Source organism: Urocampus carinirostris, chromosome 5 (assembly GCF_059441175.1).
Source record: "Urocampus carinirostris isolate Australia breed hairy pipefish chromosome 5, RoL_Ucar_1.0, whole genome shotgun sequence".
Classification (NCBI taxonomy): Eukaryota; Metazoa; Chordata; class Actinopteri; order Syngnathiformes; family Syngnathidae; genus Urocampus; species Urocampus carinirostris.
In genome coordinates this window covers 3,937,516-3,963,554 of record NC_142353.1, presented here as the reverse complement: position 1 = coordinate 3,963,554, position 26,039 = coordinate 3,937,516, and the positions used below count along the sequence as shown (strand labels likewise).

Below are 26,039 nucleotides of genomic sequence, written 5' to 3'. Positions count from 1 at the left end.
TGCCAGCTGCTGTCAATCATGACAAAAGAAGAAATATAATGGCAAAGTGAAGCCACAGGCGTGTTGGTGTTGTATTTAAGCACTTTTTTTTACTTTTTTATATTTAATGCATTGTCAGACTGCTGAGAAATATGGCAACAATTTCAAGCTTTTACAAGCATACACCCAAAATTTAAGCAATTTTCAAACCTTTAAAAAGCAACATTAGAATTAAATAATTTTCAAGTATTTCAAGAATCCGTACGTCTTCTCGGTCACAAGACGAGTGCTTAACAAATTTGTCATATTTGTTTTTAAGAGGAATATGATGTTTAAATGGTATGGGATCATGTTCACATTTCAAGGATCACTCATTAACAATTCCAAATGACTTAATCCCTGTGATTTTAATCACAGACCGTGGCATCAGGTGAAAAGTCTTGGGACCTCAAATTACACGCCTGATGACTCAACCATCTAACCGACCAGTGTCAGGGATTACCTTAAAGGTCATGAGCTGTCCATTTGAGCAATGAATTGTCCACTGGTGTCGTAACGACAGACACGGATCGCCAAGTTGATCTGTTGTTTACTATTAGGTAAAAATAGTTGACCACTTCAAGCGCTCAGACACAGTTAGTCATGTTGCATAACAGATCAAAATGTCAAAAAGTGTTGGTGAAAAATGGACACAAATGAATTTAGGTGTTTACCAGAAAATCCTAAAGGAGAGCAGCCATCCATTTGTGCCCTCAAACTCAAGCACTCTTAGATCATGCAGCAGGACAACGCTCCGAAACACACCAGAAAGTCCACTTCTGAATGGCTTTTAAAAACAGACATAATACAAAATTTGTTCTACTGTGCCTGTCTGCTTTTATCTTTTTGCTAAACTGTTCCGGCCACGAAACACATTGGGTAGGAGGAAAAGAAGGGTTTATAGAGTGATTTTATTCTTGTCCCGCAGTTTTATGTTAGTGCAGCATGAAAATGGTGAAAGTAACAAAAGGTCTGTTTCAAGTACACTCCAATGGCCAACCCAAAATGAAAAAGGAGAGTTTATTTGAACGCGTCTAAAAAAATGCGCAAGCCACATAATTAGCTTGACAGAGGCTGCAATAATGACAAAAGCCAGAAGACGGCATCAGCGAGGAGAAAAGTTCTCAATTGCGTACATCACTTTTAAAAGGAAACTAATGGCGCTGCATTGTGTCTGCAACCTAAAACGAATGCACAACAAAAAATACAAACTACGTGAATGCAAATGACCAAAAAGCAACATTTTTCCTCTCAATTTTACTGCCCATCCTTTCACATGGTTTCTGGGGTTACCAAAGCAGCAATATGGTGGACGATCATTTCAGCTCCCTCTAGGTGAGTCTCATGTTACGTAAAATAAATAAAACATTGTCAACCTACAAGTATTTTTAAAAATGCATGTTTATATAATTTTGCTTACTATTCAAATCAATATAATCATTTTTTTACGTACCTTATGTGTGGTCCCTTCTCAAAGTTTCTTCATTTACCTAATGTTGAGGTTTTGAGTTTTTCCAAATATCGATATCATCAATACTACGCAAGTACTTGTATAGGATTTATATCTTCCTGTGATTAATACTTAGCTTATCCACCACACGTAGCACAACAATTCTACACAAACAGCACAACGCCTCCATCTCTTACCCAGGGCCCTATGATGGCCTTTAAGTGTATGCCGAGTTTGTGACTAACAGGCCAACTTTTGCACCTCTCCCTACCTGGCCTGCTGCTGCATCCCGCCTACCATTATTTGCACATGTGATCAATTCAATTTGTAATCTCACATTTCAAAGACATATATTCACAAAAAGGGCCCAAAAGCTTGCGGAACTCAATGGAGATGTGTTATTTTTGTCCTGTGTTTCAAGCTTCTGGTTTCCGGTAAATGAGGCATTTTGGCCGAGTGTCGTTTCACTATTTTACCAGGAGCAGAACTGATATTGAAGTGAACAGTTTGAAAGGAAATATTGTTAGTAGATGGAGGGGCCACAGAAATGGCCGGCGCACGACAAAGCGCACCAGTTGACACCCAAACGTGTTCTACTCCGATGACTTTGTTGCCTCTGTCACCGTTTCCCAACCACGGGGCCCAAATGTTCTTTTTCCTGCATTTAGAGGAACAAAAATGATATGATAAACAATTTATAAATATTTCTGGAATTAGGCTGGAATTTTAAAAGTGATACGCACAATGGACTCCTGTGTATCTGTTTGAGAACGTCGATTTGTCCCACTCTTGGGCTGGCCGGAGAGAAGCGAGTTATTTTCAGATTTGAGCTTTCCTGTAAATTGGTTTTGCACTTCTGATTAGAACAAAAATATTTTTAGATTGTGTCTGTTGATTACAATAAACTTACAAGAATGGATTTTCAGTTTCCAAATCATTGCATTACATCAGTAGTATAATAAAACGTTATCATAAAGAAACAATAACTTGGTTTGATTGTAATGCAGATAGTCCTATTTTATTTTGCCAAAGGATGTTACAGTCGGGCAGCACGGCAGCGAAGTGGTTAGCCCGTGTGCGGCACAGTTCTGAGGTCATGAGATCAAACCTCCTATGTGGAGTTTGCATGTTCTCCATGTGCTTGCGTGGGTTTCCTCCGTGCACTCCGGTTTCCCCCCACATTCCAAAAACATGCATGTCAGGTTGATTGGCCGGTCTAAATTGGCCCTAGGTGTGAATGAGCGTGTGAGTTGTCTGTCTCTGTGTAATGAAATGAAATGAAATGTTCTGAAATGATCTGCATTTATATAGCGCTTTTCAAGTCAATGACTTCCCAAAGCGGTTTACAGTGTGCTTCACATTTCCCAATAGCGGTCTTGTATTGCAGCCATGTAAGGCGCTAAACCTGCTTATTGGGGGTATTAGGGGTTCAGTGTCTTACCCAAGGACACTCCGACATGTAACACGGACAAGCCGGGATTCGAACTGGGATCCCTTGATCCCAAGACGAGCGCTCTACCTCCTGAGCTACTGCCGTGGACCCTGCGACTCGCTGGCAAACGGTTCAGGGTGTCCCCTGCCCACTGCCCGAAGATAGCTGGGATAGGCTCCAGCACATCCGCGACCCTACTGAGGATAAGCAGTACAGATAATGGAAGTATGGACGGATGGATGGATGTTACAGTCAGAGTCACATTTTATTGTTTTTTTCTTATATATTTGCAGATACTTAGCATTTTGTGTATACAGGCAGGGAAGAGATTACTATTACAAAAGCCGGCCACAGTCAAATGACATCCGCCCTCCAGTTGATATCAGCACCTTAATTACCACGTTGTCATTAGTGAACTAGACATACCATATTCGATATAAAAAAGTAGTTTGTCAATTTATATAATATATCCATCGATTACCCCCTCGGATGGGTCTGGCCTTGATGCGGCTCCGGGGCTTGCGTGTTCCAGTTACCCTGGAGAGCGATACCGTCGGGAGCTTGCTCCTGGTAGGGTCACCCATGGCGGGCCGGTCTCCGGGGTAGGTTCCAGACAAACAAAGACCCCAGCGTGTCGGTACGCTGTTAGGTGGCAGCCCCACCAACCGACTATCCTGCGGAGGGCTAACAACTCACCCAGGAGAAACCCCCTTTGTTATGAAACTGACCAGAGAAAGAAGCCGGACTGACCAACACGGTAACGGACCCCAGCCTGCCCCCGACCAAGGAGCACGGATCGACCTTCGTCGTAAGACCCGTGTCGGCACCTGGAATGTCCAGACACTCCTTCGCCCCGGAGCTGCGACCCTGCTGTCCCGAGAGCTCTGTCGCTATAACATCACCCTGGCAGGGCTCTGTGAAGAACGATGGCAAGGCAATGATGAAACAACAGCTGGCAACCATTGCTACATCTGGAGTGGCCCCGAGAGTCGGACCGGCTTTTTCGGTGTGGCTCTCGCCATTCCGAAAGCCCTCCGGAGGTCCCTCATCAGCTGGACACCAATAAGCGACAGACTACTGTCTGCTCGCTTCCTCCACCATCACGGCAAGATGACAGTGATCGTCGCCTACGCCCCCACCGATGTCGCTGATGAGGATGCGAAGGACGCGTTCTTTGACCAACTCCACCAGGCTGTCGACCAAGCCCCACCACACGACGTCACCATCATCCTCACTGATGCCAACGCCACTCTATCCAGCAATGATCGGTCCCCTGGCTCACCTGTCGGCACCACCTTCGTTGACAGCACAACAAACGACAATGGCAACCGCCTCCTCCTCCTCTGCCACCAAAACAACCTTTGTGTTGCTGACACCTGGTTTCCCCGGAAATGCATCCATCACTGGACGTGGTACAGCCCAGATGGCAGAACCAGGAAGGCATTGGACCACATCCTGATATCACGACGCTGGAAGTCGTTTGTAACCAACTGCCGGGTGTTCAGAGGAGCACAGCTTGGCAACACAGACCATTGTCTGCTGGTGGCCCAGCTCAAGTTAAAGCTCCGAGCCAACCAGCACAAGACTGTGCCTCGCCCCGACTCCTCCCGACTCAGCGACCCCAACATCGCCAGAGACTTCAGCTCCATCCGCCGCACTCTCGATGCCCTGGCTCCTGTCAAGCTGACAGACTGGGCGGCCTTCAAGGAAAGTGTCCTCCAGTCTGCTCACAATGTCCTCGGACGCCCGCGATCCTCCCCGAGAAAGCCCTGGATATCAGAGAGGACACTAAACATCGTAGACCAGCAGCGTGAGGCCCGGCTCCGAGGCAACCTCACGGAGTATCGGAGACTGAACCGCCTGCGCAATGTGGCCATTGCTGAAGATAGGGAGAGGTTTTGGCAGGCAGAAGCCCAACAGCTTGAGTCCGCGGCCAACAACAACAACATGAGCCGCGTATTCAGTCTACTACGCCAAGCCCGTAGCGGCCCACACATAAAGACAGCCCTGGTAAAAGACTCAGACGGCAACCTCATCATGACAGAAGCCAACTGTCTCGCGCGCTGGAAGGAGCACTTTAGCCTCCTCTTGCAGCACAGCACCATCCCGGCTGATCCCACCCTCCTAGTGGCTGCAAACACAGCACCTCCTAACGACGCCTGCTGCACAGACCCCGTAACACCCAAGGAAGTGAGAGCTGCTCTGAAGAAGCTGAACACCAAGAAAGCCCCCGGCATCTGTGCCATTACCGGCGAGATGCTCAAGGCCGGCGGTGATGGCATGGTGGAGTGGCTAACCTGCCTATTCAACCAGGTGTGGGAATCGGAGCAGCTGCCCACCGACTGGACCAGAGGAGTCATCATGCCCTTCTGGAAATGCAAGGGTGACAGGCTTGTCTGTGGAAATCACAGAGGTATAACCTTACTCTCCATCCCGGGCAAGGTCTTTACCAGGATCTTGCTCAGCCGTGCCCTTCCAGCAATCAGAAGCTGCCGCCGTCCCCAGCAGGCTGGCTTTATGCCCAACCGCTCCACAACGGACCACATCTCTGCCGCCCGTTTGCTGATAGAGAAGACCCGTGAATTCCGTAAAGATCGCCATCTATATATCGGATTCATTGATCTGAAGGCCGCCTTTGACACCGTCTGCCACTCTTCACTGTGGAACATCCTCCAAGCTCTCGGAGCACCACCCAAGATCATAGCCCTGTTCAAGCTGCTCTACAGCAACGCAGAGAGCTGTGTCCGTATCAACAGCATTGACTCCGACTGGTTTACTATCTCCAGCGGCGTTCGTCAAGGCTGCGTGGCTGCTCCCAACCTTTTTAATTGCATCATCGACCATCTGATGTTCAGGGTGAGTGAGCGCATCCCCGGAGTGTCTTTCGGCAACTACCACCTGACTGACCTGGAGTATGCTGACGACACCATCATGCTCAGCACTTCCTACAGCCAGCTGAGAGACGCTCTGGGCATTTACAGCGAAGAGGCAGCGCGGCTTGGCCTCCAAGTGAGTTGGACGAAAACCAAGTTCATGTATGTCGGTGATGGACCAGATCCACCTCCCATCCAAATTGGTAGCGACATCGTAGAGCCTGTCAAGAGCTTTGTGTATCTGGGGTCCATGGTGACACACAATGGGGACCTAAAACCAGAGATTCTCCGCAGAAGAGCCCTGGCAGCATCTGCTCTGCAGTCTCTCTGGAAACCACTCTGGCGGCACCAGACCATCGCACGCAAGACGAAGCTCCGCATTAACAACCTCGCCGTACTCTCTATCTTGCTTTATGGCTCAGAAACATGGCCCCTGAACGACACCCTGGCCACAAGAATCGACGGTTTTGATAGCAGGGCTCTCAGAACCATCGAGAACATCAGGTGGCCCCAGCGAGTCTCCAATAAAGAGCTCAGAGCCCGCACGTGCCAGCCCCGAGCATCTTCCTTGGTCGCACAACGCCGCACCCGCTGGTTTGGCCATGTCCTTCGTCTACCACCAGACCATCCGACACGAGCCATTCTCCAGTTTGACCCAAAGGCAGCAGGCTGGAGACGACCACGAGGGAAACCCCGCACTCGATGGCTCGACGTCGTTGCGGGCGACCTCCAACAACACGGAGTTGCTGTAGAGGAGGCAGAACAGCTGGCACAAGACCGCCAGCATTGGAAAAACCTGGTTCATCTGGTCGGCTCAACGCACAGGGACGGGACCCTCCGACCTTCGCTGGAGCAATAATCAATCAATCAATCATCCATCGATTATCTGCACCCCTTATCTTTAGTCGGGTCGCCGGGGTGCTAGAGCCCATCCCAGCTATCTTCGGGCAGTGGGCAGGACACATCCTAAACTGGTTACCAGCCAGTTGCAGGGCACACAAAGAAATACAACTCACTTGCTGACTCAAACCTAGGGACAATTTGGACTGTAACCTGATATGCATGTTTTTGGAATGTGTGAGGAAACCCAGAGGAAAGCCCACACAAGCACAGGAAGAACTCCGTACAGGAATGCAGGGAGCTGGATTTGAACCCATAACCTTAGAATTATGCCGCGGACGCACTAACCACTGAGCTGCCATACCGCCCGATATAATATTTGTGTGTGTGTGTGTGTGTGAATAGAATAGAATAGAATAGAATATACCTTTATTGTCATTGTTACAAAATGGGTTAACATATTGTGACAACGAAATTGGGCATGACACTCCAGTTTTATACATTCACAGTGAGGTATGAGCCAAGAAGATAAAGGAACAGAGAAGATAAGGTTATAAAACAAGGGGGATAAGGCTATAGTTATAATTTACATGGTATTTACACAAGAAATGTCGGCATGTGGGATGTTACATACAGTGTTATCGTGATACCGTTGGTATCGTAAGGGTTGTGCAATATTGCATTTGGTGCAAAGTCATCATAGTGCAAAAAAATAGTCAGCATATGCATTGGTGCAAACATAGACATCATAGTGCAGAAAAAAAGGAAATGGTCAGACATTGTGCAAGGTGAGCAGTAAACGTAGTGCAGTCGACATGTGCAAGAACATAGACATGAGTACCATTATATTCGTATGAGGTAGTGTTGGCACGAGTTTTCAGTTTTTTTGTGCGGTGTCTGTTTTAAGCAGTGAACAAACATAGTCAGCATGTACGTGAGTACCATTTTACATTCGTGTGAGGTAGTTTTTGCAACAGTTTACAGTTTTTTTGTGCGGTGTCTGTTTAGGGTGGTAATGGCTGTAGGGAAGAAACTGTCTCTGAGTCTGTTTGTTTTTGCTTTGTGTGACCTGTAGCGCTTGCCGGAAGGCAGCAGGTCGAAGAGGTGGTGTCCGGGGTGAGAAAAGTCCTTGATGATGTTTTCTGCTCTGCTGAGGTAGCGAGAGCAGGCAATGTCCTCCAGACTGGGCAGAGAGCCACCGACGATTCTCTGGGCTGTTTTGATGATCCTTTGGAGCTTTTTCCTGTCTGCTGCTGTGCACCCAGCATACCACACCGTGATGCAGTATGTTAGGATGCTCTCCACTGTGGCTTTGTAGAAGGACACCTGCAGCTGCTGTTTTAGGTTATTTTTCCTGAGCAATCTCAGGAAGTGCAGTCGCTGCTGGGCCTTCCCTACCACCGCTCTGGTGTTTGCAGACCAGGAGAGGTCGTCGGAGATGTGCACACCCAGAAATTTGAAAGAGTGGACTCTATCTACACAGTCTCCTTTTATGGTGAGTGGTGCTGGATTCCTGCCATTCCTTCTGAAATCCAGAATCAGTTCTTTTGTTTTTGTGGTGTTCAAAATGAGGTGGTTTTCCGAACACCACGTTGAAAGTGACTCCACCTCATCCCTGTATGCCGCTTCGTCCCCTTCAGAGATGAGGCCGATCAAGGTGGTATCGTCAGCAAACTTAATTATAGTGTTTGTGGGTTGGGTCGGTGAGCAGTCGGAGCTGTAGAGGGTGAAAAGCAGGGGGCTCAGTGCACAACCTTGGGGGGAGCCAGTGTTCAGTGTTAGGATGGGAGAGACGTGGGTACCGAGTTTCACCGACTGTGGGCTGTTGGAGAGGAAGTCCATTATCCAGTGGCAGATGGAGGGAGAGAGTCCTAGGTGTGCAAGTTTCTCCACCAGGATCTCCGGGATAATGTTGTTGAAGGCTGAGCTGAAGTCCAGAAAGAGCATTCTAACGTAGCTCCCCCGGTGGTCCAGGTGTTTCAGCACGGTGTGAAGTGCTGTGTTTATGGCGTCGTCAGTGGAGCGGTTTGCCCTGTAGGCAAACTGGTGGGGGTCCAGTGTGAGTGGCAGGGAGTTTTTGATGTGCCGGGACACTAACCTCTCGAAGCACTTCATGACCACAGGCGTAAGAGCTACAGGCCTGTAGTCGTTGAGGCTTCCCACTGCTGACTTTTTTGGGATGGGAATGATGGTGGAGGTTTTGAGGCAAGGTGGGACGGTCTCCTGTGACAGGGACCGGTTGAAGATGGTGGTGAAGACCCCAGCCAGCGGATCGGAACAGTCCCTGAGTACCCTCCCTGGTACTCCATCCGGGCCAGTTGCCTTCCTGGGGTTTATGGTATTCAGCGCACGCCTAACTTCGTGCTCCTGAAATGTGAGGGAGTTGCTGCTGGTTGTTGGTGGGTGTGATGTGGCTGTTTGTGGCCTTCCAGCTTCAAAGCGAGCGAAGAACTGATTAAGGTCCTCAGCTAGTGAAGCCTCAGCCTCAACAGTTGCCAGGTTGTGGCCTCTGAAGTTGGTGATGTGTTGAAGGCCCTGCCACATCCTCCTCGGGTCATTTCCAGCGAAGAGGTGCTCGATCCTCCTTGTGTAGGCTGCTTTTGCTTTCTTGATGCCTCTCTTCAGGTCAGCCCTGGCCACCCCGTAAAGAGCCTTGTCTCCAGACCTGAAGGCGGTGTTGCGGTGTTTGAGGAGGGCGCGCACCTCGCTGGACATCCAGGGTTTTTGATTTGGGTAGTTTTTGATTTTTTTATATACTGTGACTTCATCCGTACAGTAACGGATGTAGGATAAAACAGTGTCAGTGAATTTCTGGAGGTCATGGTGTTCAAATACCTCCCAGCAAGTTTGATCAAAACAGTCCTGCAGCTTGGAGAGGGCTCCCTCAGGCCACGTTTGTATTGTCCTCGTTACAGGTTTTGTTTTCCTTCAGATGGGGGTGTATGAGGGGGTAAGGGATAAGCATAGGTGATCGGAATTTACTAGGTGGGGGAGGGGGGAAGCTTTGTATGCGTTTTTGATGTTGCTGTAAACGCGGTCCAGTTTTTTCACCCCTTGTTGCACAGTTCACATGTTGAAAAAATTTTGGAAGAACAGTCCTTAAAAATGCCTTATTAAAGTCGCCAGCGATAATGAAAGCTCCGTCGGGGTGTGCAAGCTGTTGTTTGTTTATGGCAGCGAGCAAGAGGTTTAGCGCTGTGCTAGCGTTAGCATCCGGAGGAATGTAAACAGCTATCACAATGAGCACAGTTAGCTCTCGCGGTATATAGAATGGTCTACACGATAACGCCAGAAACTCTAGATCGGGCGAGCAGTGTGCATCAATAATTCTGCTGTTATTGCACCACGCATTAGGTACGTAAATGCATAGTCCCCCACCTCTTTTTTTTCCGGAGTCTTCGTTGCGGTCGTATCGGTGTAGCGTGCGTCCTGCTAGCTGAACTGCAGCGTCGGGGATCCGCGGGTCAAGCCATGACTCCGTGATCACAAAAATATTGCTATTCCGTACGAAGCTGTTGGTAGCTATCCGCAGCTCAAGCTCACTGATTTTGTGTACGATGGATCTGGCGTTGGTCAGGAAGATACTCGGAAGCGCTTGTCGGTGTGGTCGTCTTTTTAGCTTCTCCGCTAAGCCTCCCCGAGAGCCTCGTTTTTGTTTACGTTCCCTCCGCCGTCTCCGTCGCTTGTTGGGCGGGCATGTAACCCAGGGAGATCCCGGTGGTCTTCGTATGTCCTTTGGGATGTTGTTGTTGGTGTTGTAATCGTGAAATGAGTCGAAATCTAATCTTAGACCCAGGTTAATAAGTTCCTGGCGACTTAAGGTGATAGTTGCCGAACAGGTATTTATCAAAGAAAAGATGATAGATAGAAGAACACTTAAAGTAAAAAGATTTACTGGAGAGACACGTGAAGCCGCTGCGTATAGTCGCGCCGCCATGTTGAAAAAAAATAAAAATTAAAAAAAAAAATAAAAATAATAAAAACACCGTGCTGAAACACCTGGACCACCGGGGGGAGCTACGTCAGAATGCTCTTTCTGGACTTCAGCTCAGCCTTCAACACCATTATGTGTGTGTGTGTGTGCGTGCGTGAAACCGAAGGAAATACAAAAAAACTGTTTCAAATCTGCCATATTGGAGGGTTTTATAGCATTAACTGGCTGTTTAAGGTCACACCACAGCAACGTAATTGGACTTCAACCCGGACTCTGACTTGGCTCCTCTAGAACCTAATTTTGTTTTTGTTTTTTTCAGCCATTCGTAGGTGGACTTGCCAGTGTGTTTTGGATCATTGTCTTGCTGCATGATCCAAGAGCGCTAGAGTCTGAGGGCAAGCACTGATGGCTGGACGTTCTCCTTTAGGATCTTCTGGTAAACACCAGAATTCATTATTTAGTCAACCATTGCAGGTTGTTGTGGTCCTGAGGCAGCAAAGCAGCCCCAGACCATCACACTGCCGCCACCATGCTTTACTGTTGGCATCATTTTATTTTGGTCAAATGCTGGGACATTTTTACGCCGAATGTGAAGAGCTGCTCACCTTCCAGCAGTTACTTTTGACATAAGGCCAGAAAGAATTAAGTTTTTTGTGCCTTAATAGATGGAATCAACATTTAAGAAAGTAATTTTGTAATTCATTTGGTTGTCTCTGTGTGATATTATAATTGGTTTGATGATCTTAAATCTTTGTGAGTGATGAATACAAGAAATGAGAAGATTTGATATATATATATATATATATATATATATATATATATATATATATATATATATATATAATTCCTACCTTGGCAGCATTGAGTTTGGCCACCTCTCTCAACTTCACTAGACTGCCATGGAGGGAAGCATTCTCCTTCTCTAAAACGTCAATGCGAACGTAGTTTGCCTGTACCTGTTGCTCCATATCCAAAAGAACATTGCCTGTACCTTGTGAACAAGAATGAGTAAGTCAACAAATGATTCAAAAGTAACTCTCTATCCTGCAAAATAATCATTATATTCTGTATGCAAATGTAATAATGGCATAAGTGCATACGAACTCTTTGGTTGGGCATGAGCCAAAGGGCTGAGTTCTGGGAAAGCCACCAGCAACCGCACCCTCTCTTTGAAGGATTTTAGACTTTCCTTGAGCTCAGCCTCACTCCTCTGGAAGTCATTGATGCGTGTTTGTAGAGTTTTATTCTCAAACTGAAGCTCTGAACAGCAGTCCTGTCAGGAGTTAGATACCAAATGTGAGTATTAGGTGAATTAAAGGGAATGGGTTAAGACAGGAATTTCAAACTCAGTTTGTCCCTGGGGCCAGATCCAGAATTTCTGTTTTCAGCCAGGGGATTTCTTTAAACATTGTAAACTTAACAATTTTAGCTTAATAAGTTTTTTTTTTAGTATGATGCTTTATCATTCGGCCGACATTAGTATCCTAGCCTGTTATTATAATCATGGATGACAAGGGATCTTTTCTAAGCATGAGGCATTTATTCGCAAACAATAGGAATGCAATGATTTTCATGTTTTTCTTTGAATGTGTTAACCGGTTTATATTAAAAGTTGAGTCAAGTCAATTCATGTTTATTTGTATAGCCCTTAATCACAAAGAGTCTCAAAGGGCTGCACGGACTATTATTACACCATCCCCTGATCCAAAACCTACATGAGGGCAAATAATACACAGATATTGTCAACATAAAATATATGTTATTCATATAAAATAGAATCGAAGTGTGTTTTAAGCTTAGATTTAGACATTTCCACTGATGTTGCAGATCGAAAAAATATGGTTTTTCACCTGAACCAACTCAGTACTCTATATAAACTCAATTGTGAGCTATGAAAAAAATAAAATCTTTGGTTTAACATTTGTACTGGTTTTAGATGAATAAAAAAGAAATATAAAATAAAAGTTTTAGCAGTGCATGGGCAACAAGATAAGACTACATCAGACCAAACTGATAGGCCGGGCCTGTTAAAGTTAAGTGTGAAGCTTTTACTGCTCTCTAGCAGTCAGATGGATCATTTGGTTTGCATGTATTGTAAAACTCATAACTTTAGATATAAATTACATAGAGACTTGTTTATTTTTTTCACATGCTCATAAATTTATGGCAGGTCGGATGAAATCATTCAACAGGCTGGGTCCAGCCCGCGGGCCGTATATTTGACATAGCGTGGTTTAAGGCTACCTGTTGCGAAGTAACATGCGATTTCAATTGTTTATTGTCTTTCGACATTTGTTGCAGCTGATTGTGAAGGTGAGTCTCTATTTCCTCCTTCTGTCCCAACTGTTTCTGGAGCTCCTCGCAATCTTCATCGAGAGCCTCCACTTTCTGTAGCAAAGATTTTTGCTTCGCTTCCATTGCCTGTTCGCAAAATTGAAGTGGACAAGAATAAATTGACTTGAAATGTTTTTGGTCAGAAATTATTGAGGCCAAATCTGTACTACCAACCTACCTGCTGGTGACTACATGCACTTTGGTATTTGGCTTTCTCTTTTTCGAGAAGTAGATCAGCCTCGCATAGCTGACTTTCCAACTGCTTGATCCTCTCTAGCTGTTTTGAACAAGTCTCTTCTTTTATGAGCAGGCTGTTCAGTTTCTCCTGCAAGGTACATTCTGAAAATAAAATGTAAACTACACTTAATAAACTATCATACTGTAAAATGTCTTCTAAAAGTATGTGAACCTCTCAAAATACATACACTGGAAAAGAAAATCTTACTCCATAGTGCTCATTTGAAAACATGTTCATCCAATCTTGTAGTTTGATATTGTTTATCAAGTAAAATAACAGATAGGAGATGATTTTTCCTCATTTTGGGAACGTTTTGCTACCAGGAAAAAAATGTGAAAAAAAAAAACTATCGTATGCGAGATCAAACTATTTTTCCTGTTTTAATTATAGAGTTAAGTAAAGCCCCAGTGTGTAATATTTGACCACTAGATGGCACTGTGGTGTGTGGTGCGAGCGAGGGCCAGTGCCACATAGCACAGAATGGCGGCAGGATGCTAAACAAACATGGTGGCGACCTAGGTATGGATTCCACTGTGTACAAAAATCACTCGACCGATGATTTTTTTTTTTTAATAAACAGTGAACCACAGATTGTTCATGTATTTTTGCCAAGTATTTAAATCAATGTTGTTGTTTTTTTTACTAGATTAAAGTTTTTTTGTACCACAATGAGGCACTTAATATCGCACACTGTCCCTTTAAGTTAAAATAACAATTAGGAAGACACAAAGATTTAAAATAAGCAATATATTCTGCCAACGGGGATTTTTTTCTGTTGATATCTGACCGTGACTTTCACTTTTTCATCAACCCAAAAAGCCTTTGTGACTTGTTTTGGGAAAATAACAGAATATAAAAGAACTATAATCACATTTATTTTTGGTATTTTGTTTTTTTTTTTTTCAAATTAAAAATAATTTGAATCCACAATAAGCTAAAAAAAAATTAAAAAATGTCAATTTTCACTTTATTGCCATGGTCAATATGTTTTATAATGCTTAGCTTGTAGTCCGAATTTCCACATCTAGATTTGTGTCAAATATTTGGAGTGTTATTTATGCAGAGAAGCTACTTCTTAGCTAGTGATGAGTGCCAAGTGCAAGGGGCTAACCATTTGATACACAATTATGAGCTAAACTAGCTCATAACATTTTAATAATCTGATATTTTAGGATGATCATATTACACATTTTATTTTTAATGTATTTTAGATGGGCGTAACCAGCCCAATCCACCTAAGCACCCCCAAAAAATAACTCTCTTTTCTTAATAAAGGACTGGATAGGTGTAAATATGATGAAAAGTTATAGATCTAAAATGTAAAAAAGTAAAACAAATCAAAAAATGTGAACAGGGCAGTGTGGAATACTCCACTGCCTTGAAAGATAAAGATTAGTCCATTCGATTCCTAGCACCGCTCTCACCCCTCTTCTCACTTCTCTTTTGCTTGCAGCGGAGTCTGTGGAGGCTCCGGTGTATTACGGTGACACTCCTGAAGAGTTTTGAATGATCCTGAATCACTTTAAGTGAAACGATTTTTTTTTAAACCGCTAGACACTCTGGAAGTGCTGGCACTTCCAAAGCTCTGAACCGAAAACTGCCCTTGGTATTTTGTATTGTTTACAAATGTCATACTGTACACAATTACAATGAGCAGTAAACAATTTTTGCAACTGGTCATTGGCCTTCCCCTGTGTTTCTTAGGGGCTACTTCACATAAGTGATACATGTGCTAGTCAGGTCAAATCAAGTCATGTTCATTTGTATAGTCCTTAATCACAAGGAGTCTGTAAGGGCTACACAGACCACAGATTATTGACAACTACAGACTATTATTACACCATCCTCTAATCTGAAACCTACAAGAGGGAAAGGAAAAACTAAAATAAAACCTCAACATGAAGTAAAAGAAGAAACCTTGAAAAGGGGCCGCACGTGAGATAATCCCCTTTCCAGGATGACCAGGCTGCAACGGATGTTGCAATAACAAATAATACACGGATATCGTCAACATGAAATTTAGGTCATTCATTGGCTATTGATTATAGGTGTGTTTTAAGCCTAGATTTAATCAGTTTCACTGAGGTTGCAGATCGAATCTCAGGGGACAGAGCATTCCATATTTTTAAATGTTTAACTGCCTGCTTTGGCAGAAATCAACACAGGATAACTTTTTTAGATATTGTTCTTACCAAGATTTTGCAGTCTATCTTGCCTTGTTGCTGCTTCTTGAGTCAGATCAGAATAACTCTTCTTTAGGGATACATATTCTGTAGAAAAGTGAATGACATTAACATGCTCACATATTTAAGCATCGCATGTGGGGGTTTTCTCACCTCACCTTTCTCGAGCTGTTGATACTCATCTCTTAACCTTTGTTCGGTTTCTTTTGCAGTCGCTTGTGCTTCTTCTAAATTCAGAATGACAGATTTGTGTTTTTCCACTTCCTCCTTGACTTCCTTCTGTGCAAGTTCCGTGTCTCGGCAGAATCTGTCTCGATCTGCCTCTGCATCTGCCAGTTTCTTTTCAAGAGGCTCGATTGTATTGCGCACATCTTGTATGTGTTTGGTCAGTCTGCGCATATCTCTAAGTTGCTCATTGGCCCACTGTGCAACCTCACCTACTGTCATTTCTCCCACAGTGGTTGGGGCAGCATCCAAGAGAGATTGTAAAGAAGAGGGCAATCCTTGACCCTTGAGCAGTTCTACCAGTACATTGGCAGTCTTTTGAATTGTGGATTGTGCTTGTTGGCACACACTGCAAGGAGCAGGAGGTGATTCATCTGTTTGACAACATGTATTTTGCATGTCAATTTCCAGAGAATGTGGAGGTCTCTGAGTGGCACTGAGGGGGACATCATAATTGGGTAAAATGCTGGAATTTGTTGACGTTGGAGATGAAATGTAAAGAGCACACGTTGAATGTGTCTCTGGTTGTGATTTGTTTTCCTCACACATCTGAAGAAAAGGAGAAGGTTAGATGATTTAGAAGCGTACATAGATATTTTACTTGAAAATGTAACATTTAACTAATCTACCTTAGTTTTGGCAAATTGGAAAAAATGGTGCCAGTAACTTTTAACAACAAGTCCAATTGACTTGCATCCTTTCTGGTAAGCTTGTTGATTTATGCTGTTGCTGCTCAGATCTTCAACATAAGCGTCAGTTGTTTGAAGAAGAAGCACAAGCCTTTTTTCATAAAAAGGAGGGAACGTTTTATTTTGAATGTTGCAATTGTGGAATTATATCTAAAAGTGTAGTCGCCTTTACCTGTCTATCACTAGCTCCAATAAAACAATATGAACATGCTGGTTGAACTCGTCCTCTCCGTGGACAAAGTTGTACTTCTCTAGATCCAATTCCAGATTGCAGGAAAGTTTGTCAGGGAATTTCCACGAAAAAACATCCACCCGCCCGAATGTGGAAAATACCTCCTCGATTGCACACTGAATGTCAGCAAGATCTTTTTGAAGACTTTCTATACAGTCCCGGCGACCTAGAAATTGAGACATTTTTTCATACAAAAATATTTTGTTTTTTCACAGCAATCGCTGGGAACTTGAGTTTCTTGTTGATATCTTGTCTCCGAGACAACCTCGCAGCATTACAACTCCAAGTTCCAAGTTGCTTTGCAACATATGTACCCGGAAGTAGAAGGCAGACATTAGAGTTTGGTGTAGCAAAAAGACCACGCAGTAAGTTTTCATCAACTAAATGTGTATTAATTGTATTTATGACCCATGTGATTGAGTTGTAACATTTTACATACCCATGAACGTCTGCTCAATTTGTATCTATTTTAGGAGACTTTTTGGTCCATAAAAAGTCGCGATCATGCCTCCTGGCCCTGTTCAAGTTGTCCAGCCTGAGCTAAATAAGGTAATGCATTCCCGTTAGCCGATTTTAGCAAGGCCGAAGCTACAAATTTTGCGTACTGTTTGCGTATTTTTAATGGCAAGCATTACTATGATGTTCTCTTCCGATCCACGTAGCCATACGAGTAAGAATTGCGTGATAGTTTTGTTAACGTAATCGAAGGTCTATTTTCTGTATGATGTCGTTTGCCATTCATTCGCTAAGAATCATTATTTACGATATGTTTTATTTATTTTTTTGTCTGTGACTATTTATTTGTGCACAGTACCAAAAAACATCAATTATTAGCTAAAGGAAATCGCAAGATATTTTCACGAAAAGTTCCAAATGACCATAAACACGGGCATCGAAGCCGACCCCTTAAAACTGATTAAAAATAGTCACTCGATAAACACAAAATAGAAGAAAAGGTTTACAACAATATGTAAAACTGTTGAAGCCTTCATATATTTTTGTTTGTGCAATCTTGAGAGTTTGCAAAATAACAGTTGAGACATCCTATATCCACTTAGTCTTTCAAACTCAAATTTTTTCTTCTTGATTTTTGGGTAATGCCCAACACGTTTCTTTCTTAGTCCATGCACGGAACGTTGAATAAATACATTTAGAAATAACATGACTATAATTCAGCACTCTTTTACTGTAAATATTGTGCTTATGTTTGCCTATTAATTTCATTTTTCCTGTCTACGTCACGCCTCCCTCTCCATGCGCTGCCTGCTATTTGCTAGTGGTGACACACAACCAAATACGAATGCACTTAAAAGCTGCCCCCCTGATTTCAGTATTATCTTTTACTGTATTAAATACGGCTTTGAAGAGAATGCGTACAGTGTGTAGAATATCACTAGGGAGAAATTACATGTACTTTGTGCATGAGACAGCGCCACCATAACTATTCAGTTGTATTTTTTTTATGAAGCTATAAATCTCCCAGCCCTTCTATTTGTTGCACAGCGATGTGTTGATTGCGAGACTACAAAATTGCAGTAGACATTGTGATTCACGATCCGCTTTTAAAAAAACAGCAAAGTAACGCACCATGTTGTAACGACAGTTGATTTACAAACGTGCGTTACAGTACTCGTTACAGAGAAAAGTAAATGCGTTCAAGGAACGCGTTTCATTGTCATGCGTTACTCCCGATATTGTTCATTAGTGTATTTAAGTATTGTGTACAAAATTGCCCACTTGATATAACGGTATACCGTTGCTGTAAAGATGCTTCCTGGCGTTTTGACATGAACTGCAAATGTTTTGAGAGCTGCTGCTGATAAATTGTTGTTTCGTCCGTCACATATTCGTATGTGTTGTTGTGCTATCCAGGTTGATGCACCTGAAGAAACACCAGCAACCAAACCGATTGTTGGTATAATATACCCACCCCCGGAGGTCCGAAACATTGTTGACAAAACAGCTAGCTTTGTTGCAAGGTGGGTTTATAATGACAAATAAAAAGTGCTTACGTTGTTCGCATCTGGATTTCTATTGTTACATTGATCTCAATGCTTAATTGCACCTTGTCCATTTTTAGGAATGGGCCAGAATTTGAAGCAAGAATCCGCCAGAATGAAATCAACAACCCCAAGTTCAATTTCCTCAACCCAAATGACCCATACCATGCGTATTACCGACACAAGGTTAATGAGTTCAAAGAGGGTAAAGCCCAAGAACCGTCAGCAGCTGTGCCGAAGGTTATGCAGCAGAGCATGCAACAGACCCAGCAACTTCCTCAGAAAGTATGACATTTTTGATTTCATGGGTGATTTTATTCTACTTACACTCTTTTGCCTCTACTACTTTACTCTATTACAGATCTTGATAGTAACCTTTTGTGTTGTTATTGTCTAAAGGTGCAGGTGATCCAAGAGGCCATCATTCCTAAAGAGCCGCCAGCCGAGTTTGAGTTTATTGCTGATCCTCCATCAATTGCTGCATTCGATCTCGACGTTGTCAAGCTCACTGCACAGTTTGTTGCTCGTAATGGCCGTCAGTTCCTCACTCAGCTCATGCAGAAAGAACAAAGAAACTACCAATTTGATTTTCTACGCCCGCAACACAGTCTTTTCAACTATTTTACCAAATTAGTTGAGCAGTATACCAAGGTAATTAAAAAAAAACAATCATCAATGGATCTTAACGGTTATTTTGATTGGATATGTAATGCCATTCTTTTCTGCAAATGTAGATTTTAATTCCTCCCAAAGGACTGCTGGTAAAATTGAAGAAAGAGTCTGAAAATGCAAAAGATGTTATGGACCAGGTAAAAAAAAAAATCTTGGAAATCAAAGCTTTCCGCAACTTATTATTTACATGAATCTCTCGTGCCACAATAGGTAAGATACCGTGTCGAGTGGGCAAAGTACCAAGAGCGTGAAAGAAGGAAGGAAGAAGAGGAAAGGGAGAAGGAACGAGTAGCGTATGCTCAAATCGACTGGCATGATTTTGTTGTGGTAGAAACAGTGGATTTCCAGCCTAACGAGCAAGGTAAGGTACTTTTATTGTAGTTACGTTTAACTAGATTAGCCACAGGAAAAACTGATTTGGCCTGGGTGATATCGAGGGAATTTTTTTTCCTTCTTCCTCGCCAGGCAATGACAAAGATCACAAACTCAATCAAATTTAAACAAACGCTTCGGCCGCATATTTAAAAATAGAGCAGAAGCAAGTTTGGCCTTGCTTGTGATTTATTTAAGTATTGATTTCAAAGTAAAACACACTAATAAAACAATTGAAAAAAAGCACTTTAGCGACTCGCATAACGGGGTGGGAGAGGTCTTCTTTTGCTGTTGTGCTTTGCTCGATGATCCACTGCTCGATTCAGTCATCAAACTCTGATGCGGAAGCTCAGCTGCATTTTCTTTAATTGTCTGAGTTCGTTTTTTTCAGCTTCCTCCATTTGCAAACAATCAATTCAGAATTCTTTAAATCTCTCGCTGGTGCTCGGGGTGTCCATGTTCTTCCGCATAGTGTAGAAATCAACACACCATGGCATACATAAAATGTGGAAAGCATTCAATAATGGGAAAGTTAGGTTTGGTATTTATTTAATATTTAGGTGGAAAACTTTGTTTAGCATCCATGAGTACTTCCGCAAACAATGGCCGCATTGTGTGTGATGTCACGTGTCCTCGTCTGCGCATGCGGGACGCTTTTGGCATTCAAACAGAAGACACTAATGTCACAGGAGATTGCATACAAGTCACATTTTGTTGGAAATGAGTACAATCTCACAAAAACATTGGATTTCACCCAAAAATAGGAATTGAGCACTGAGCTCTGCAGTTTGAACCTACCTTTGTTTACACTTCCACACTTCACACTTAAGCGATGATGCCCACACTTCCCAGACAGCTTCTTGGGGTTCTCAGCTACGTCCGTTGCTTTACATCACACACAAGGAGCACTGCACAATAGGGAGTCCCGACCAAATCTGAGACTGTTATGTGCACCTTATGGTTGTGAAAATACGTTACATCTGTGTTGAAACAGTCCCTACCCTGATAAAACATTTCAAGGATGATTAGATTAACTTGGTCACACTTGCTTATTTTTATTCCTAGGCCACTTCCCTCCACCAACTACCCCTGAGGAACTCGGGGCCCGCATCCTAATCCAAGAGCGTTATGAAAAATACGGTGAGAGTGAGGAAGTGGAAATGGATGTCGAAAGCGATGACGAGGCTGATGAACGGGAGGTGCGGAACGTTAGCCATGCCCCGCAGCCGGATCAGGACACACAGGTCCAGGATATGGATGAGGTAACAAGTTGCTAAAAAATAGTGGTTACTTAGTAGTAACAAAGTTGTGACAATAAAGGCTTTTGTCAATCTTGTTTTGTAGGGCTCTGATGAAGAAGATGTTGGTATAAAAACAACAGCAGCTGTCAGCAACCCAATGCCACCCCCACTTCCACCAACCCCAGACCAAGTTATCATCCGTAAAGACTATGATCCAAAAGGTGGGGTAACCAACTATTTTATTGTATTAATCTTGTTATATACACCAGCACCCGTTTCACTAATGTCTGTTGATCTTATGTTATCACCAGCTTCCAAAGCTCCAGCACCAGTTGCTACTTCAGATGAGTATCTTATCTCCCCGATTACTGGTGAGAAGATCCCAGCCAGTAAAATCCCAGAGCACATGCGTATCGGTCTGCTGGATCCACGCTGGCTCGAGCAAAGAGACCGCAGCATCAGAGACAGGCAGACCGAAGACGAAGTTTATGCGCCTGGTATGGACATCGATAGCAGCTTGAAGCAACTGGCTGAGAGACGTACCGATATCTTTGGTGTGGAGGAAACTGCCATTGGTAAGAAAATCGGTGAAGAGGAAATCCAGAAGCCAGAGGAGAAGGTGAGAAAGTTTGTGGTCATTTATTTAAACACAGCTCACCAACATATTTTAAGCTGAGAGCTACTTTGTTACTGATTAGGGCTACCAGTTACCATTCATTCTGGACTACAGAGCTGTAGCGAAATGTGGTTGTAAATAAATAATTCAAACAAATAATTTATTGACCAAGTAAACAAAAGAGCGGAGTTTATTCTTTTCATAACTCATTTCTCCCTTTTGAGCACCACATATGTTTTTAGATTAATGTATCACTAAAAACAAATGTAAAACAGTTTTAGTTATTCTGAAGGCTGGCTACACACAACTTTAAGTGAATTCTTTTTACCGTTTTTGATAGTTCGATATACCTTAATCAAGACAAACACTCTTGGATTTATAGAGGGTTTTTTTTAATAATTACAGAAGAAGTTTGAATAGAACACAAAACAAGAATGAGAAAATAAAACAAAGACAGAAGTTGAGATCTTAACTGGCACCATTTAGATACAAAATAATGTTGGCTTGGTTACTACATTTGTTTAATTTGGTAGAATTCTTTCTAAACGTCATACCAATACCTAGCACAATGAAATAGACTACAGTTTTGGTTCGGTGAAGGTGATGCCCAGTCTTGGTGTTCTCTGCGGCAGAGCGGTAAGGAATCTTGAAGGTTTAAGACCTGGTCAGGAAGAGGACCAGAGCTCTCCTCTGCCTAAAAGAACAATACTGTCCCAAAGTTGAGTCCTCTACAGAGCACACCTGATAAAAAGCCGCATACTCAAATTCAAGAACACAACTACAATTATGTCTTTGTACAAGCCAACTAGATTTACAGCTGCAGGATTAAATAGCCATAAAAATAGACAAATTCCCGTCCATTTCTTACATTTTAAACCCCATGCACACTTGCTGCCAACCGCAAGGTAATTTGGCATTGGCGCCTTTGGCTGCAGAACGCAATTTTCAGTTGCGTAATTTTTCAGTTATTGTCCGAGTTTAAATTAGGTGTCTTGGGTTAATGTGATGCGTTGGCACAGGGTTGCCGTGGATCTTTGAAAAGTCTGAAAAGGCCTTGAGATCATTTATTCTTAAAGTAAGGGCCTATTGGAATTAAAATGTCTTAAATCTAATTTTTTGAAGTCTTAAAAATGTCAACACAATAATTATATTTATATTGGTGTTACTAATAAGATTTAGTAACATTTTAGTAATGTTTACAGAAATGAGCACATATTTATTATGCCCCGAAAGAAAACACAAATGAAGGCTGCGTTGCGTTAAATGTGAGCCCTACATCTCTATACGATAGTCCCATGTTAAACCATACTGTGGAGAATACTGTCATATTGCTGCACTGGTTGGTGGTTGCCGTGGTAATGGACCAAATTACATTTGCTTATCGTTTTTCGAGGTTTAAGGGAAAATTTAGCGACCTAATATTGATGCAGATTCTACCGCTGTTCAATTTGGATGTAGGAATTTGATGATTTATTTTATGTTGAAAAGGATGAAATATCTTAAATTGTAAATAATAAAGTACTGTAAAACCTTCCATTTTGCACCTGTAATGTATGATATAAATAATGTTAACAGAACCATCAACTCATATATCCTCTAAAGGGGTGTTATAAATGTTTCCAGATGTCATGGGTATTTTGTATTTAGTACGCATGCGTTGTGATAAAGGGCACCTAGGCGTTTTCCTTGGGGCCACCACGAAAAAAAAGAATAAACTGCATCTTGTTTAAAGCTGAAGCAACTTGTAGTCCATAATTTACTGTATATATGCATTTCTGAAATAACTGTTACCATGTTATAAAATTTGTGTTATGGCTCTTCAGGTCACATGGGATGGCCACTCGGGTAGCATGGCACGGACCCAGCAAGCGGCTCAAGCCAACATTACTCTTCAAGAGCAGATTGAAGCCATTCACAAGGCCAAGGGGCTGGTAGGAGAAGATGACAATAAAGAGAAAATTGGGCCAAGCAAACCTAGCGACACGCACCACATGCCTCCAATGCCGTCACCCATGGCCATTTTGCAAAAACCAAGCCCTCCGATGCCTGGACTGCCTCGCCCACCCACTAATGTGAGTATTATTCCCCATAAAGTGGGGTGTTTCATAGGTGAACTGCCGCTACACACATATAGAAACGCTCTTGTTTGCAGTTGGGCCCTTCTGTGCGCACTACCCTCCTGTCAGCTGTGCCCGTCATTCCGAGGCCGCCGGTGGCGCCAGTCGTGCGTCTGGCTCCAGGGCAGGTTTTGACATCGATGCCTCCTATGATTCCCGGCCCTCCCCGCATTAATGTGGTTCCCATGCCTCCAACGGGACCTCACATGATGGCTCCCAGACCACCTCCTATGGTCGTTCCAGCTGGTAAGATCCCATCTTGATAAAATTATGTCAAGAATTGTCTTTATTTGATTACTCATTTCTCAATCTTTACAATTTTTAGCATTTGTTCCCGCTCCTCCTGTACCACAACCTCCAAGTCTTCCTGTGCCGCCATCTCATCCTCTACCGCCTCATGATGATGAACCAATGAACAAGAAGATGAAGACAGAAGACAACCTTATTCCCGAGGACGAATTTATTCGCAGAAACAAGGTCAGTAGCTATTATTTGCTGCACTTTATATTAGTGGTCTAACCACCCGGCAGCGGATTGTTAGCGGGCCATGGTTTGTTTGGTGCCGGGCTGCACGGAAAGAAACAAAGGGTGTTCACAAAAAAAATTAAGTTTGGGTGTGCGATATACACAAGCTCTTACGATAGTATAATACTTAATTTTAACAATGATTGAACAGTCGACATATACTGCTGACCAAATTTGCTCAGTTTTACATGCAACGCGAATCGAACCGCAGCTCTGGGATTGTACATACAATTGGAGAAGTAATCACATTTGATCTTATCACACTAATCTCGGGGCCAGGTTGCACAATGTTGTAATGGAGCATTATGGGAAAGAGTACAGCCAAAACAATGTGGCAATGTATTTAAAAATGCTGTGATGATGAGATAAAATCTAATGCCTTTTGATATGTATTTATAAACTTGGTGGTCTAATGATGACCAATTATTCTTGTTTGTTATTTTTATTTGTTATTATTATCAAAAGTTAACAGTCCGCGGTACACCCAAGGTTCTTTAGACTGCTTTTTGAAAACAATATTACTTTTGGTTGTATAGTTACTAAAAAGACTATCCATCGTATTGCTTGATCTTTCATTGTTCCATTTTATTTCAAGGAATGTTGTATTGATTTTTTTTTTTTTCAAGGGTCCTGTGGCCGTTAAAGTTCAGGTCCCAAATATGCTTGACAAGTCTGAATGGAAGCTCAATGGCCAAATGCTCAATTTTACTGTGCCCCTCACAGACCAGGTAATCAGTGAAATCATCTCTTTTTGTTTTTTAGGGGGGTGGGGTTCTCCGAACATGAATTGGTGTAAAATTATGTCCCTCCACAGGTTTCTGTTATTAAAATGAAAATCCATGAAGCCACAGGAATGCCGGCAGGGAAGCAAAAGTTACAATTCGAGGTAAGTTCAGTTTTGTCAATTGGGGAAAAACTAAATTGTTGAGTCAAAAATTTCATTTTTATGTTAAACTGGCATTTAAACCTATTTCTCCTTTTTTGTTAAAACCAAAGTTCAAATTGCAAAAACATGTGTCTCCTATTTAGACACTTATGCTCAGAGTGCACAAAATCACGTGAAGTACTCTTCCCTTCTAGTTGATTACTTTTGTGTGTATGAGATTAAGAAATCTGTATTGCTTTTTGTTTTTAGGGCATTTTCATTAAGGACTCCAACTCTCTGGCTTATTACAACATGAACAATGGCGCCATGATTCATCTGGCATTGAAAGAGAGAGGCGGAAGAAAGAAGTAAACCTCTAAAAAGAAGCACATTTTGCATTCCATTCTCAAATTAAGCTTCTTTAACTCAACTTTCAGCTACAATAAGTCAGAGCATGTTGTCTTCAGTCATTGATCACCCTGTAGTTTTCTCTATGGTGCATTTAATAAAAACGAAACAACAAGAAATGTCTTTGAATTCTTTTTTTTTTTTAAGCAAAAAATTATCCCATGCCTTAAATTTTAACACATTGACAGTGGAGTGAAGTTCACGGATAACTTGACCGCTAGGATCGTCGGCACCACTTCCCTTTTCGTCTTGGTCAAGTACAGCCTGGTGGTGCCCATCCCTCTCCAGGCTATTTTGGGGCTCAGGGGGATTGTTGATCCCCACATTAAACTGAAAGTACTAGTTTCCATGGTTACAGTACCTTAATCATTTGTTCGAGTTGTTTTTCAGTGTAAATAATCCACTTTTCAGAGATGAGACAGATCTAGGCATTGACTGGGAGCAGCGTTAGCCAATATTAATACATTACTGACAACAAAAATTAGAATATAACTTGTTACACATTACTGTACATAGTCAAATTTAGGAAACCACCTAAACCGTTCTAAAATAGACACTATAAAATAAATAAAAAGACTACTTTTAGACCAACCTGTGGAAGCAGTAAAGCCTTCATACTTCTTGGTTTGGGCAATCATGAGCGCTTGCAAACAAACACTTAGCTGACACACTCATCCATTTTGTATCTGGGCCTTAAACCACTCAAAGATCATCTCTATTTCTATGTACTGTCCATATTTATAAATCTACAATCATACCTTAATACTAGGGTAGA

General features: G+C 42.7%; 2 protein-coding genes across 8 annotated transcripts; one reads left to right on the top strand and one right to left on the bottom strand.

Moving 5' to 3' along the window:
• Positions 1 to 910: 910 nt before the first annotated feature.
• On the bottom strand, positions 911 to 17,054 carry ccdc157 (coiled-coil domain containing 157). Of its 7 annotated transcripts, XM_088335392.1 has the most exons (12): positions 16,888 to 17,054; positions 16,550 to 16,614; positions 16,389 to 16,467; positions 16,157 to 16,307; positions 15,461 to 16,076; positions 15,312 to 15,389; positions 13,060 to 13,220; positions 12,792 to 12,968; positions 11,652 to 11,820; positions 11,399 to 11,538; positions 2,212 to 2,303; positions 911 to 2,126 (listed from the first exon to the last, which is right to left on the bottom strand). In XM_088335392.1, the coding sequence occupies exons 5-12, from the start codon at positions 16,074 to 16,076 to the stop codon at positions 1,853 to 1,855; spliced, it is 1,707 nt and encodes a 568-aa protein (XP_088191518.1). In that variant the 5' UTR covers positions 16,157 to 16,307; positions 16,389 to 16,467; positions 16,550 to 16,614; positions 16,888 to 17,054; the 3' UTR covers positions 911 to 1,852. The 7 variants fall into 7 exon arrangements, 4 of the variants coding, with proteins under 4 accessions (XP_088191518.1, XP_088191516.1, XP_088191515.1 ...); XM_088335390.1 differs by having other exon boundaries at positions 16,389 to 16,614; XM_088335389.1 differs by lacking the exon at positions 16,888 to 17,054 and having other exon boundaries at positions 16,389 to 16,630.
• Positions 16,723 to 25,383, top strand: sf3a1 (splicing factor 3a, subunit 1). The gene is made up of 16 exons (XM_088335388.1): positions 16,723 to 16,813; positions 16,922 to 16,997; positions 18,321 to 18,427; positions 18,529 to 18,733; positions 18,848 to 19,099; positions 19,183 to 19,257; positions 19,331 to 19,481; positions 20,558 to 20,754; positions 20,837 to 20,954; positions 21,045 to 21,352; positions 23,173 to 23,421; positions 23,502 to 23,712; positions 23,792 to 23,943; positions 24,618 to 24,719; positions 24,806 to 24,877; positions 25,127 to 25,383. Exons 2-16 carry the CDS (start codon positions 16,953 to 16,955, stop codon positions 25,226 to 25,228), a joined length of 2,346 nt encoding a protein of 781 aa, XP_088191514.1. The 5' UTR covers positions 16,723 to 16,813; positions 16,922 to 16,952; the 3' UTR covers positions 25,229 to 25,383.
• The last annotated feature ends 656 nt before the right edge of the window (positions 25,384 to 26,039 follow it).